The sequence below is a fragment of the Pleurodeles waltl genome, chromosome 9, assembly GCF_031143425.1.
Source record: "Pleurodeles waltl isolate 20211129_DDA chromosome 9, aPleWal1.hap1.20221129, whole genome shotgun sequence".
Lineage (NCBI taxonomy): Eukaryota > Metazoa > Chordata > Amphibia > Caudata > Salamandridae > Pleurodeles > Pleurodeles waltl.
Genome location: NC_090448.1, coordinates 28,337,777 through 28,354,192, shown reverse-complemented (window position 1 = coordinate 28,354,192; position 16,416 = coordinate 28,337,777). Strand labels below are relative to the sequence as shown.

General features: G+C 45.5%; 1 protein-coding gene across 5 annotated transcripts in view; it reads right to left on the bottom strand.

Moving 5' to 3' along the window:
- The window catches only part of LOC138258882 (sodium- and chloride-dependent creatine transporter 1-like), a 290,710-nt gene that overhangs the window by 182,834 nt on the left and 91,460 nt on the right, over positions 1-16,416 (bottom strand). For all 5 annotated transcript variants that reach the window (XR_011198597.1, XR_011198598.1, XR_011198595.1 and 2 more), the window contains exon 2: positions 1,484-1,729. Coding sequence is in view for 2 of the 5 variants with exons in the window: in XM_069206192.1 (XP_069062293.1) it covers positions 1,484-1,729 (246 nt within the window). In the remaining 3 variants the exon portion in view is untranslated. The remainder of the gene's footprint in view (positions 1-1,483; positions 1,730-16,416) is intronic.

The window sequence follows — 16,416 nt, the reverse complement described above, 5'->3', positions numbered from 1 at the left end:
TTCGGAACCGAAACCTTTTCGGAAGTCTTTTTAGGCTCCGAAGAAATCTTCTTTGTTTTCGGCGTGGTGTCTCGGTGCCGAAATTCTTCGGTGCCGCTGTCTCTGTGCCGAAGTTTCTCGGAGCCGCTGTCTCAGCTCCGAGGTTGCTGTGTGGCGGTATCTCGACCGGAGTCGGATGACTTCGACACCAGCATGCCCTTTTTCGGTGCCTTGGATCGGTCACCTAGTTTTCGGGTTAAGCCATGGCCTGTTGGCGGTGGCGTCCTCTGGGCTTTTGTGGACTTCTCGTGAGTCTTGATTTTCGACGTCTTACTCACGGTTTGGTGTGTTTCTTCGGCGTCGAGTTCTTCAGAATCCGACTCGCGGATGGAGAAAGCTTCTTCTTCCTCCTCGAAACGTTCTTGACCTGTCGGCGTGGACGCCATTTGTAGTCTCCTGGCTCTTCGGTCTCTCAGCGTCTTCCTCGACCGAAACGCTCGACAGGCTTCACAAGTATCCTCCTTGTGATCGGGGGACAAGCACAAGTTACAGACCAGATGCTGATCCGTATACGGATACTGGTTATGGCATTTTGGGCATAAGCGGAATGGGGTCCGTTCCATCAGCCTTGAAGTCGCACGTGGCCGGGCCGACCAGGCCCCGACGGGGGATCGAAAAAACCCCGAAGGGCCACCGGAGCTCTTCAAAATTCAGTGTCGATTTGTTCTAACTAACCGATACCGAACGCAAACAATACCGACGATTTTTTCCGAGATTCTAACTAACTTTCCGACCCGAAACACGGAGCGAAAAGGAACACGTCCGAACCCGATGGCGGAAAAAAAACAATCTAAGATGGAGTCGACGCCCATGCGCAATGGAGTCGAAATGGGAGGAGTCCCTCGGTCTCGTGACTCGAAAAGACTTCTTCGAAGAAAAACAACTTGTAACACTCCGAGCCCAACACCAGATGGCGGACTGTGCACAGCATGTGTATCTGCAGCTACACATGCCATTGAACATATATATACACACATATACACATACATACACACACACACACACATATAAAAAACATGTAATATTTATGTTATAGATTCTACTTCAAAAGGAACAGAGCTGGCAGAAACAATAATGAACCGAGAAGTGATAGGAAACCCACACCGGAGAGATTATTGGATGCGACTAACCTGGGGCTAAGGAGGCAAGTCCTTATTAATTGGCAGCTGTTCATGGAAAGAGTCGTGTCAATACAAAGCTAAATATTTATTATTGGTAAGTGATCACATGCTTTCTAGGAGTATTATCGCAGCAGCATATGGCGCAAGAGAGATCACGACAGTGTGCAACAGAATGTATCGAGAACTGCAATGGAACACTCATTGCTTGTCAGTATATGTGTGTGTGTGCGCGCGTGTATATGTATATATATATATATATTTTCTATACAAATAAATATAAAATATTATGTACAAAAATATAATATTGCCGAAGCCCTCCTTACCGCCTCCGTTTTTGTAGCAGAGGTACGGAAACCTCCAGACGTTTCCAAGGCCCACCGCAAAGCCAACGCAAGACATGATGAAGTCCATCTGTCGCGTCCAGGTTTCCCGCTCTGGGATCGGGATCTTCACAGACCCCAAGGGAACCACGAGAGGGGCCGTCACCGCCTTCTCATCTGGAACACCATCTCTGCCGCCAACCAAATCCGTTCCTTCCGTTTCCGGAGCATCACAGCACCCGCCACCCTCTGGAAAAAAAAAAAATGAAAAATATCAGTGCTTGACCTCCTGTAGATTCTTCAGGTGAACTTTTCAAGCCAGCTAACAAACCGGCTGGTGCACAAGTGGCCTGTAAGCAGTTGGCCAGCTCTTACAAGAATAAATGGTCATATGAATATTTTAGTTAGCCCACAATGAGGAGTACGAGGACCAGATGCAAAGCTGTGAACTGCGTATTGACCTGTCAGCAAAAGTCAACCTTTAAACAAGGGGACATCAGCCAAGCCTTAACTACCTTTTCCACACTCTGGGCCTAATTATGATTCTGGCAGTCGCAATACTGCCAGGCTCGCAGTGGCGGTTGGATCTCCGCAGCTGTGGTGGTCTGAATGCCACATTACAACCCTGGCAGTCGGACCACCAGGGGACTGTCATCTCCGCTAGGATATCTGTTCCAGACAGGCTGACGGCGGTCTTGCTTGTGAGCAGCCAGGGCGGCGCTGAAGTCAGTGCAGCTCTGCAGATTACAACCATGTTTTCTGCCAGCTTTTTCATGGCAGTTCAACCTCCATGTAGAGGCTGGCAGAGAACAAGTGTTGGGGACCACAGGGGGGCTCCTGCACTGCCAATTACATTGTTGTGGGAAGTGCAGGGGCCCCCTCCACAGCACTGCTGGAATGCGCACTGTCTGCCCAGCAGACAGTGCGCATTACGAGGGTGCTGGTCGGCCCCCTGTGCGACGGCAAAGGACTTGGCTTCATGTGCAGCCGAATCCAAAGCTGCTGCACGTTTTCCACTGGGCTGACTTCCGCTGGTCAGCCCAGTGGTTAACTCGGAATAGGGCAGGTGGGGAGACCGCCAGGCCCGAGGCAGTCTCCTCACCACAGGTCTGACGGTCGGGTTTTCTGACCGCCAAACTCTTAATCAGGCCCAGAGTCTCCAGCCATGATCAAAAGGTTTTTTCACATTCTTAACCTTCAAAATTTGCAAGGTTTCCGCTTTTATTGCAAGAGAACCCCAATCAGCACAAAATCCTAGAATGTGCTCATATGGCCACTTATTGCTTTAACAGATAGGTTGTTGAAGTAAATTGCAAATTCACATTGCCAGAATGATATTCACTTTGCCGGAGAGGGAACTGTTAAAACAGAATACAATTTTGCACCTTTGCAAAGTGCAATGAAGATGAATTCATGGAAAAATTTAAATTATTCTGACTCAAAACATCTCTTCAACAAGCATGTTATTATCTTATTCACCATTTTAACTGGCCTCCCAAGCTCTCCACTCCCCCAAGCCGAATGATGCAGATTCCCCCAAAATGCCCTGTCTGTTGCTAGACTTGGTGATCTGCCGTTTCCCATCTAGGACCATAATCTAAAAACTTCATTGGAAAGTTTGATCCTCTCCCAGGATCTTTAACAATAAAGCGACTCACTTACTGCACCTGAGCCACCCTCTGTCCTTTCACTTTCTCAAAGTGATCGTGGATGGCATCACTCCTGTACTCCAGAATTCAGCATTACTACTCCTTGTCAAAGGTGGTAGGCCCTTCTTAGTGAAAATGAATGGTTGTCAAATACTAGTTACCGCTCAAATATACTTCTGTAAATACGGTTTTTCCCTCCATCTGTAAATCATATGTTAAGGGCTCTGAAACCATGTGGAGTTATGTACAGCTGCATCAAAAAGTGTCAATAAGCATTTAGGGCCTGACAGACTTGGCAGATGGGTTACACCGTCACAAACATGATGGATATCTTGTCTGCCGTATTACAATCCCATTATATCCTACGGAAATTGTAATATGGCGAACGGTACATATGTCATATGTGACGGAGTATTGCATCCGCCGAGAGTGAAATAAGGCCCTAAATCTATACAAACCACAAAATAAAAGGGATGGTGTAAACCACGGGGCACAGGTTTGAATCCACGGCAGCGTGAATATAACCATTAATCCTTCTCAGGCAGGATACCAACAGGATTATTAAAGGGCCAGCCAGGAGCTCAAGCAGTTCATGGTATGTCCCATTTAAATAATCAATGATTTACCATAAGAATCCCTCCCAGAATCGATAGGATTGACTAGTTTTACACTTAAATTCAACATAGGAAGTGGTGGGCCCACCCAACGGTCACGCAGGTGGGCTCCCTGTCGAGTGCGCATGACCATTGGGCGGACGGAAGGGGTTTGCAAGGAGGGGGTACATGATGTGTATTTGGAACTTGTGAAAGGTACATTAGTGGGCCATCCCACTGATATTGCAGAGAGGAGGAGAGTTCTAGTAATGCGTCCAGAGTTACTCTCATGTTCCAGACTGAGGCCAACTCTGAACTAGCAGTGTGGTCAGTTCTTCACTCCTCCGCTTTGCCGAGGACAACACTAAAGTGAAAACAAGGAGTAGCCAAGATCATAACTGGAGTCGGAGGACTGTCAGTCAAAGGGAGCACTAGTTGCAGATTATTATTTTACATTAATACATTAATTGCTTAGCATATGCCAAGACTTTTTGATTTTATTAAATGTATGCATTTAATATACATACTTGTTGGGGCTTTAGCTGGAACGGTGGGTCAGTATTGTTGCAGAATGCAGGCCATTGGAAAAGACTCAGTTCACCTTGAAATCACCTCTGTGCTCCATGCTATGCCCCTACATGCCATCAGAAGCGTTGGCTATAGACGTCATGAGACCTACAGAAATGCGTTGCTAGGGACATAATTTCACTTGTACTTCACTCTTCCAAAATGACCAGTAGCGGTTCGTGGAGCACAAAAGGGGTAGGGTGGTGCGAGGGGGCTTGGGGGGTCCGGTGTGATAAAAATTAAACTCAAGAAAAGAAAAAAAAGTACCTCCTTGACGTTGCGCCACTCCTCCGTCTTCTGCAGGCACAAGCTCCCAGCCTGCCCTGCGGCCAATCCTGAAGCTGCTCAGAGCAGTGCAGTGTCAGGATTGGCTGGGAGCACCCAGTCAGGACGCTCCCAGGCAGACTGGGCGCCTGTGCAGGCTCTCTCCAGCCCAGCAACTGTGTTGCCAGGCTGGAGAGAGCCCTGTGCGCATGTGTGTTTGGCCAGCCCGACGCAGCCGGCCAAACATGCATGCGCAGTGATGGAAGAGAGCTGTGCCCTCCCCCACAGTGCACGTCAGCCCCGTGGCACCGCCCCTTTCACAGAAAACGATAATAAACAGTTTTATTGTTTTCTTTGAAAGGTTTTGCAGCTGCTGGCAGAAGAGCAACGCTCCTCCGCCCTAATGGAGGAGCCGCCCCTGAAAATGACCCGAGTTAGAAGGCGGAGGGGAAGTGGTAGGAAGTCAATGTTAGGTGGTTGGAAAGTGTAAACAGCGAGTGGGGCGCACAAAGGAAGGAATTTGTGACCCTCCCCAAGGGTGGGACTGAACAACAAAGATGGCCCCAAACAAGGGGTGAGTAGTGGAGCAGAAGAGGTGACCTATGGTGGGTGAATATTAAAGGGGCTCATGTTCTCCTATGGTGGGCAGCAGGTAACAGGGCTCGAGCTGATCTCAGAGCGCTTTTGATGGTGGAAAAGCAACAACCACCCAATGCCGAATGATGGAGAGGCAACCGTGATCCCATAGAGGTGAATCTTGGAGCTGCAGAGATGGGGACAGAAGTTGATACAGACACTAAAGGAATGTAAATCAGTGTAATAAAGAACACAGAGTTAAAGCCACAGACAGCAGCCTGGAAAGGCTCTTAAGTTTGGGTGGGTGGAAAAATCCCGCTCTGCCGGCGTAGTTGGCAGAGTTTTGGTGACTCCGTATTGCGCTCATAACAGAGTTCTTGGCAAATTCTGCCAACTGCCGCGTGGCCGCTTTTTTCTAGTGAATGGTAAGTTGGCAAGTGAGATTTTCAGTCACTAGGAGGACACGAGTTGAGATTCCTCCAACGTAGGCGGTCACGGCCCTGCACAAGCAGAAAGCTACAGCTCGAGTAGAAAATCTACTCAAAAAGCAGAAAAATCAACTTAAGTAGCTGCGCCTTTTGCAGCATGTGTGGCGCTATTCACGCTGATTTTTCAGCGCAGAACGAGCTCCCGGAGCTAAATCACAGCGCAAGGGGCACCTGTTTGCAAGATTCTGCAGATTTTTTTTTTGTAACTCTGTAGAGTTAAACTCCACAAGACCCTCCAAGGCCTACTAATAAGATCACTTGACAAGTGTGTAGAAGGCATCATCTGTGTGTTTACACAATAACAGTTCCATGACGGAGCACCCTCAGGCGACATTGCATGTGATCACTGGGTGCAGAAGAATGAAGTAGGAACAGATCTGATGTAGTGTTGAGGTGAACCGTGCACAGGCAAAGATGATCGAATGGTCCAGGCAGACCATTGAGGTGAACAGTGCCCATGGAGAGATGATCGAATGGTCCAGGCAGAGCATCGAGTGGGGGATGTTATCTGGGTGGCAGGGAGGACATGTGGAGATCATTCGCTGTTGTAAGGTAAGGGTGGCTGTCAAAGAGATTTAAACATGGAGAAGGAGGCAAGTGAGTGGGAGATGATCTGTAAATTATCCCAATTCCATGAATTCATGTATTTGTGTACCTATGTGGACTTCTGTAGCATAGCTACGAATTGGTGAAATGAGACCCCGCTGAAACAGCAGGAGAGGGTGAGCATTCGAGACATGGGTGGCTCAAAGGAAGTGTTCGCACAGCCAGACAATATCAGGGGCTTAGCTTCCGGGAGGGGTGTTTTGGGTGTTACACCCCCCTAATAAATGAATTATCTAGTAATTAGGAGGGTAGAGGTGTTCTCAGTCGGGTACGATGAGTTGCCTATCGGATTTCACCTAGGATTGATAGATAGATAGATAGATATATATCTATATATATGTATATACACACACACACACTACAGTGCTTTAAATGGGCCGGTACTGTCCGGTACGGAGTACCAGCACTTTTTAATTTTGAGAGGTAGAGTACCGGCATATCTCAAGAAAAACGTAATACTTTTAATTGGAGAGTACTGGCACTTCTCGGAAACAAGCAGGTACTCTGGCACAGAGTACCTGCACTTCTATTTTTCCATTTCAAGCACTGTGTATATATATATATATATATATATATATATATATACACACACAAACACACACACACAACACACACCTGCACTTTCTCGTCTCTGTTTTAGAGGTCTTACAATATTTTGCCCCTACAATCCGCACTCCTCTCCCTCTCTGCTCTGCCTCGTAACCCCCCTCATTCCATACTTCTCATGCAATATATTTTAATATGATATGGCAGCATGATTCTTGGGAAATCTGAATCTCACCCTCCCCAAATCTGTGGGCAAGATTTTAAAGAAATGTGGAACCCGCGTCACGTCAGCATCACCATCCGTCGTCCTGCGGCAGAAACTCCGTGGAGTATGGACCATGCAGCTGTGAGGCTCATCATATCACTGGTCACGCGCCGTTACCATGGAAACGAAGATGAGAGTGAAAAGGGCGGTTCGCCCTGGTACTTGCAAGCTGTGGGCGACATATCCGTGGGTGGGAAGAATGACGCAGAATCGGGGGCTTCCCTCCAGGGACGAAAGCACGAGTTGTGTCAGCTTTGTTGAGCACAACTGACAAACTTTTCGGAGTTTCCCCAACTCGCTTGAGGGAGAAATGTTTTGAAGGACGAAAAGTTTACCTACAGCTTTCTTTAAAAGATGAGGTTTCCTAGATTTGTGTATTTTGGGACAATACAACCTTTATCAAGTAAATTAAGTTTTTTATTTTATTTATTGTTTTAAAGTGCGTAATTTGCAGTCCCAAAATCTTAACTTCGAAAACCCAGGTGATTGACAGCAAAGGCCGGATTAAAAGAACCCTTTCCAGGCTTCAAAGGTGTATAATCACAGGGCCAGCAGACACTTCCATTTAGCATTTAGGTAGGCCTGGGCGGAATTTCAATTATCCTGGAATAATCGCAGACATTTTGGTAATTCCATGGTACTCTTTGATGCAGAATTACAGATAATTACACAATTACTCCTGGTTGTGCAATATGGGGGAAAATCCTACCGCAGGAGCTCACTATTCATGTTCTGCTGCACGTTTGCGCTATTTCTTAGTGCAAAAACGTATCCGCGCATCCCTTTTGGACGCAAGGGTGCTTTTTGGTTCTAAGAAAAAACGCTAACGCAGAATTACTCTTCTCACCTAATTCTGCATAATCTCTCAGAATTTTTAGGTAATTCCCCATGAGTGTGCAGGAAAAGGCATACCAGGATATCTCAAAGGTAACTTTGTGCTTTGGAACATTTCAGGCAAGTACTGGCCAAGTGACTTTCAATAACGTGAAATATCAGCATCGTACCAGGGCTCACATGGATTGCTAGACACACTCTAATCCCAGTTTAAGAGCCACAGAAATTGGCTTAATCGACAAATCGTGAGTGCAGGTGTTTTTTTCGTAGCTTTCGCCAGTTTTGAGACCGCTCTGTCCGGGGCTAGTGCTTGATGTGGACTGACCTGTAGAGAAGCGGTGGGCCCAGTAAGTGGCTGGGGTAAGTTTAACACCACTGGTCAGCGCCTCTGAGGACGGTGGGGCAAAGAGTTGCTGTTCAAGAAACAGACCGATACTGCAACAGCCTTAGTGACCTTTCGGGGGCAGCAGGCTTTCGGGGGCCCTTCAGTCAAGCCTGGACTGGAGCAGAACATCACGCATGGACCTGTGAAATCATGCTATTTTCCTTTACACTCTGGGGCTTTTAGTCCTGTTTTAGAACGAAACAAACAAGACTACAAGTCCCAGAACTCAAAGAAAAAACTTGGACTGGAGCAACACATCATGCATGAAACTGGGAATCCTGGCAGGGCTGGTATAGGGGTTAATCTCCCCTGGCCTGCTGATGGGAGTTTGAGATTCATGCATCTGGGCTGACAGCAGACATGGCTGGCATGTAAATGCCCTTGAACGGCTCCTGTTCAGCTCAGAAAGGCTCTGCTGTGATGACCTTGGAGAGAGCACACAGCAAACAGCAAGAACAGACTGCTACAGCCAGGATGTAAACCATCAACCTGGCCTTATCTGCAGGCAGCGTGCCGGGTGACGTCAGCACGCCGCACGCAGAGCCAGCTGAGGGGGCAGGGCAGCACGTTTAATGAAACTTATCTTTGGTGTGAGCTCCCTGCAAAGGCAGGACCAAGCAGCACGTCCTAGCACCCCTGCGGCGCAGGGTGGCACCCCCAAAACATTCAAGGGGCCCCCATTGAGCCGTAGACCAGTGATTGTCTTGGGAAATTCAAGGGCCCCTCATCACATTCTGCCCCCAGCCCCCTCGCACACCACTCGTTTTCCGTTATGTCACCGCCAAGGAGAAAAGAATGTAGTTAACTATTAATAACTAGGTAAAAAAAAAAAAAAGTATATATATATTACACACACACATTTGCATAGCACAGACCAAGTCACTGTCTATGTCAGAGCACTATACAAATCTGCACAGTAAATACACAACTCTCATAAAACATTGCTGTAAAGTATTTGAACTATTACAGTACAGAAACCTTCCCCAAATTTGAAGGTATGCACATATTGAGGCAGTGGGATAACCCAATGTGTCTGTTTAGCAGATAAGGTTTCACCTTTTACAAATTCTTCTGTCTGACAAAAGACATTTTATAGATCATATCAGTTCTCACAGTGGACTTTGGGGCTGCCCATTGCTTACCATTGGTTGGCTTTTCTTGTCTATTTAACTTGCATCCTTCTTGGTCCACATCTTTACATCCTCTCCTTGTGTTGGTCCCTGTCCTAGAGAATAGATTCTTTACAATATGTTTGATTGGATGACTTGCACACATCCACTGTTCACATTCAGGGAACTACTCTTTAGGTCAGGGTTTTGGCAGCATCGTAGTCAAACACACTTGCTGCTAACCATATATAAGGAGCGGGCTCTGGACAGCCTCTTTCAATGATTGGCAAAGTCTTCATCCATTGGCTGAAGACTTTGCCAATCATGTCTTGACTCAGCCGAATGCACTATTCACTTCTCCCTTAATGCGATTGGTTGTGTGGACGTATCCTCTCAGCTCCACTGTAGCGCTTGTATTGAACTGCAAGAGGGACTACTTTACAACAGTAGCCCTCTCTGTTCTGCTGTTTCAGGCTCCCTCACATACCTTGCTCCAATGTGCCAATGCTGGACGTGTTAGCACAGCAAAACCGTCCTGATTGGCTTAGCCAGTGCTGGTTTAATTTTGCATTTAGCACTTCCTGGGAGTGAATGTGCTTTCTTGCGCCATCACCCTTTTCCCTTTGTGCACCTCCCCCTTTCGAAAGCCCCCCGTGCTCTGTATTGTTCACCCACACTCAACTTTATTGCTGCTTCTCCAACTCAGTGCTTAATTTGTAAATAAAAAGGTGCCGGTGCCCAAAGCCCTCCTCTTAAACACACGGCTGCTGCAATTAAATGTGAGAACACAGAATACTGAGGCAGCGTATTCCTGAAGCCATCTCGGGCCTCTTTAATCCATATAAAGCCACTCCCTGCCCCTTCAGCTCACTCTTGCAGCTTTCTACTTTCTCCCTTTGTGACCTTTTCCGTTCTTCTCTTCCTCCGTCTTTCCCATGTTTGTCTTTTGGTTGCAGCAAATGGTTGAGGCAGAAGAATAAGCCCCGGCCCTGAAAAATAAGTGCCGATGCTCAGCACCAGAAACAACAAGCACAAGTTAAGCACTGCTCCCACCCCTCTGCATTACACTTTGCTTATTTTTGTAACCCTCCTTCTGTTTCTCCCCACCCTTTGCTTACAGCAACACACATAAAAAGTGTTTATTTCCTCCCTTCTCACTCACCCTCCTCTTACATTCCCCCATCACATGGACTTTTTAGACATGAATGGACTTGAACGATATACTCCGAGTGGTAACTTGTGCTGGGACCCAACAGCGAACAGCACATTGGGGATTTTGCTCGAGTCTGTTAGAGACAAGAATGGTTAGAGCTACAAAGAGTATGTATTCACCACAGAATTGGTTGAATGGTTGGTGGAATATATTGTGTAGATATTCATGGACTTGGAGTTCCGCTCCGTTGCAGGCTACATTTTTCTTAAAGACTCTCAGGCTGGTAGAATGTGAGAAGTCATAGAATCAGGTCTTTGGAACACATCGCGGGCCACCAAGGATTGCTCATGGGAGTTAGTGAACAGGTTTGAGAAACTGAATGTTTCTCCATTTCAGGAAATGAGTGGAACCATGCAACTGTGCAGGGTAAATAGGTTTCTGTTCATGTCTGTAGTTAGTACAGTTTGCTTTCAAGTGTTGCTTTACTGTAAATTATTATATATATATACATATACACACACACACACACACACACACACACATATATACACACACACACACATATATACACACACACGGCCCGCCTTTGCCCCCCCACAAAAATGGTCTGACCATCGCACTCAACAAGAAAACAAACTAAAATTTGTTGGTGATCAACACTGCAAAGTTACGTGTTGAAGGCATCTCTTAAAATAGGACTAGGTTCCATCACAATAGGACTGACTGCCCGGAGACCTGTGGGTGAAGCAGATGTCCGCACCTTGATTCCCCCTTCCCATTCAATCGCGATTCATATGCACCTGCCATTATATGCCCTTAACTCCCTGAAAACAACTCGTCTGTCTATTCAATGCAACCATCTCTATTTAATCTTAGTAAGGCTATGGTGGCCATGTTGGAAGTAAAAATGGCTGTCCGTCTTTTTTGTTGTTTCAAACTCTACAGTCATTACAAAGTTTCATTGCGAAGACACTGTTTAGTAGGAAGAAGTTAGTTTGTGTGACTTCTGTTTGAACTGATGCTACTTTGCAAACTGTTATTATGCAATGAAACCTACCTAACATTTATTTCGTAAACGTTTTCAGTGTGGTAGTAACTGCTTATATGTAAAGTGCTCAAATACCCTTTTGGGCCTTCTTCATACCACATATAATTGCAAAAATAAAATCATCCACTTCAAGGACTTAGAAAGGCTTCACAGAAAGTATTTCCTGGAGTTCAGTTGAGACCCACATGCACAAATACTGGGGTGCCCCCACTCTGGTATCACCAGGTAATTGCACTCCCATCCCATCCATATTCCAACAACTGGTTCCGCAAACTGTTTTGCGATGGATTGGTCGGAGGATTGAGGTATATAAACAAGTAGAGGATATGCAGTTTGATGTCATGAGTGGGACGATACCTTGAACGAACATGCATTGCATTTTCCTGGAATAATCGCATTTTCTTTTAATCTGCTGCAGCCGGAATTTAATCACAACACTCTACCAATGTAGGGCTACTAATCTGCTCCTTTTGCATACTGACTGATTTTTCAGTTCATACAGGGATTACGCTTGACTATATCCTTTGCATCTTATTATTCTTACTTTTCAGCCTGGGGTCTTTGCCCCATGGAATGACTGAGTCATTACTACGGCTTTCCGTTCCAAGGCTAGTTTACCTGAGACGCTCAGTCATGTCCTGTCGGGGATGGGTCAAAGCCTCAGGCACCTGCTTTACCTTCAATATTGCTGCCCCCGCCATCACCACAGCGCCAACACCTTCTTTTCAAAGGGCTTCACATTTCATGGATCATACGATCAGTGTTGAAGGCAACTCTAAGTTGGACCCGTACCAACTCTTCCTGGCAGAGGATGAACTCAAGTCCGTTAAAAAGACTGTGAGCAGGTTAAATGGACCACTAATTCCAAGAATACAGTGATGCAGGAGAAAACCTGTAGCTCTCTGCCACAAAAATGCTTAGGACTGCCACCAGCTCCTCGGTCAACGCACTATCCACATCAGTAAATGGCAGCTACATGTTGTGCATTCATCGCAGTGTCTCTGCTGTTGATCGGCGTGTATCAGAAAAGAGCAGTGTTATGTGCGACAAAGCATACTCCGCTAAGGTCACCAGTTTTGAACGGGTCTCCTTCCATGTTGCATAGACTACAGGACGGCCAAGAGTAGGTCTGTGCTTTCATCCCCAGTTTCTGCTCCCTTCCAGGTTAAACAATAAACCCCTTGAAGCTGTACAGTTAGCCCATCTTCAGATGGATTCACCAACAGCCTGCCAAGCGCTTCAGATGAACAACTTGGCCATCCAAGGAGTCTCCAGTCTGGGGCTATTTTTGCAATCTCTCCTTTATTTGGTGATGTGGTAGTATAGTCCTGGAAAAAAGACCTTTTCTGTGTATTAAATTCCTCCCAGTTCACCATTTACCACCCGGCTTATGTAAACTTTCATCCTTCAATCCACATCCGATAACTCGGCGACCATTCCATCTGTCTTGCATTGTAATATGTTTAAGGCCTGCACAAGACCTTCCTCTGTGGGAGGTCTTCTGCGGACACACTGACCTCTGCATCCGTGCCGCAAGCATTGTGCGCTTTACCCTGGTGTTGGGGCTCAGACAGGAACATTCCTCCTGTTCGAGGTATCTGTGGAGGCCATCTTCTGCACCCTTAGAGGTCTACCCCTCTTCCTCCAGTGCAAATGTCCATCAGTTAGGGAGGATCACTCATCTACTTCTCCAATGGACACCACTCGTCCATCCTCCAAATGTGCAAATTACCTGTGCCCCTCTATGAGAACGCCTAGTGGGGACTACACGCCATCATTGTGCTTGTGAGTTAGGCAGAAGCAACTTTTTCCCTGCCTCAGTTCCCTTCTCCAGTCCCACTCAGGCTGAGAACACATCCAAGGCTGCCCTTCTTCCGATTACGCTGCTTCTTAGAGCCCGCCCCTTGCACAATGGTTCACCATGCCCGCGATGGGGAGAGGTGAGGGGTGGTCAGCCATGGCCACCTTGAGCACTCGAAGGGTTGAACTCTGCTGATACCACCACTGAGGGCTCAGTTCTCACACAGCATAGCCACCATGTACTACAAAAAAAAGGTGGCTATGCATAGAGGTTTGCACTTCGTGCATATGTATATAATGTGTTCGGGAAAATAATATAAAGGATCACATATAGTATTTCGAGGGTGCCAAACTGGTAAAACACCCAACCTACTCGGGTGCAACTAAGTTGACCCAGGAATCAATCAACATGGAGAAACTGATAATAGTATGTCCAGGCACACCACAAGTGTCCAAAAGAAAAGTTTCTTGGAACAATGTATACAGTCAAAGATCCAAATAAGCGTCTGTATATAGTTGAGATTTTATTTGTCCAAGGCACCATGAATCCAGTGAACACCAGCCTTATTCATCCAAGGAACCATGAATTCAGTGAACACAGCAATCCAGTGGACAACAGCTGACACATGTTTAGTCTTCAAGACTTCCCCAAGACATATGTTCGCAAACAATATGATATTAAAGAAATTATTCCTTGTTCCAGAGTACGGGGTGACGCAAAGTGTAAAGTTGTCTTGCCAAGGACTGGAGGATAATGAGTAAATCCAGTAAGTGAAATGGACACGGCCATGATAAGCCGTCTAAGGTTGTCGCTGTGTGTACACACACACTTACTTGCACTATGCGGCTCCAACCTTAGACGAAACATGTGTCGACTGTTGTCCACTGGATTGCTGTTTTCACTGAATTCATGGTGCCTTGGATGAATAAAATCTCAACTATATACAGACACTTACTTGGATCTTTGACTGTTTACAACATAGCCACCACTAGGGAATGTCAGCATCCTTGAGCCCTCAACCCTCAGTTGGTCCATTGGACGTCTTGAGACCCGGATGGAGCTCAGGAGAGGACCACCATTCTGGACCTTACCTGGATTCTCTCAAAGGAAGTACATACATAATATAAAGTGTATATATATATATATATATATATATATATATATATATATATATATATATATATATATATAAAATATATATACATAATAGATCTGTAAAGTTCACTTAAATGAGTTATGTTCAGAAACTAGTGCGCATGTCACAAGACCATAATTCAACTCACGACTGATATTACTGGATACACTATTCATAAGATACACCATCCAGACATCTCGGACCAGTGTCAGCACAGCTCCTGACCACACGCGTGTGCACTAGGCGAGGGCTGGAGTCAAAATCAAAATACCCTCTTACAAAGCTTCTAAGATATGGAATCCTCCTGAACACAATCCTGTGTTTCCTTTTTAATAACGTTGCCTTCTGTAAAAAAAACTTTGGGGACTTGGCCTTTTACCACACCGGTTTCAATTTCATTTCTTGCGGCCTGCCCTCTTTTCCTGCCATTTCCTCTTAAGCGCCAGGACACCTTCCGAGGTCACCGCTAAGCTCTATAAATTGTAGTCCTGCATTCTTCGATTCACACATTTAAAGGGCAGTGAGACAAGATCAGGCTGGATTGCAGAATGGCCTTACCCTGACCCAGAATTCTATTAACTAGAGGAACATTGTCTGGTCAGAGGTGTAACCAGCATTGCTTTGGAAGATGAAAGGGGGTGGGTGGGAAGAGGGGTGTCAACTCATAACATGTACTGGTGCTCCTGGAGCCTGAGCAGGAGGAGTTGGTTCAAATGTACTGAGCATTTGAATGTACGTAAGCATCTACTTTGGTTATAACATGGTAGAATGCACTAGAATTTAAAGAGGTTTGTGCTTCTCTAAATCAGATTCGGCCACACATGTCCTAAAGTCTCTTCATTGATGTAATCTGCGGCACTGCAATCATGGCCACTGGAATTATGGGATTGTGCGGCAACGGCATTTTTCTCTTGTTGATTTTCTGCCTTTGCCACATAATCTACAGATTTTAACAAATGTTTGTTTCTTGCTCAAACGCTTCAAAACTTACTAAAAAAAAACAAAAAAAACACAGCGCCACGTGTTGTTGCGCAGTGGAAGGCCCTTTGTCAAGGTTAAGTGGTCCCCTTTCTGTTGCTTATTGCTATATTTGGGTGTTAAACTGGTACTAATGAGGTGCAACCAATGTCCAGCGTTCACAAGTGTAAAACTGACACTATACTGAGGTAATACGGTCGCATTCTTCTCTGTAATGTTCCACCCATTACATTTGCTGCACACCTGCACCCTTAATCTGACTCGGCAGTTCGGTTACAATGCGAGATGCTTGGAAACGTCAGCAATGCATGTACAGAGCACTGATGAAATACCCAGGAGGGAATTATAAACAAGGCTCCCAGTTTTCCATTTTTACTGATTTTTACAGATAAATACAGAGAGAAAACAATTTGCTCACAGTCTGTATTTATTTTTAAAAGCTGAAAAATATAGGGAATTTCCCTTTTGTGAGAGACTCTCATGTTGCCCTTTAAGTCCAGACTGACCAATAAACATGGCCGTGGGGTGTTAAAACCCAGGATATGATTTCCTTAAGTATAGGCATTTGTTAACATATGTTTATATAAAATGCTAATATCTACCTATGGGTGGTATGTTTTGTTATGCTTGGCTGCCCAATTTGCTAAAATGTGACAGGCGTCAAAGTATGAGTGCATGTTTATCAGTTAAATATTTAAATATAGCATTTTATGACTTAATTCTCAAAACACTATACAAATACTGATAAATACCAATACGATGTCCAAAACAAATATGGATAAATACAGACAGAAATGCTAAAAAAAAATATATATATATACCATAAAACTGGAAGCCCTAATTATAAAGTAGAAGGGCGAAAAGAAAACTTTAATGTAGTCTAAGATATAACATATTGATTTACCTGAAAGTGTGCTCTAAAAATAAAAGCAATCTACA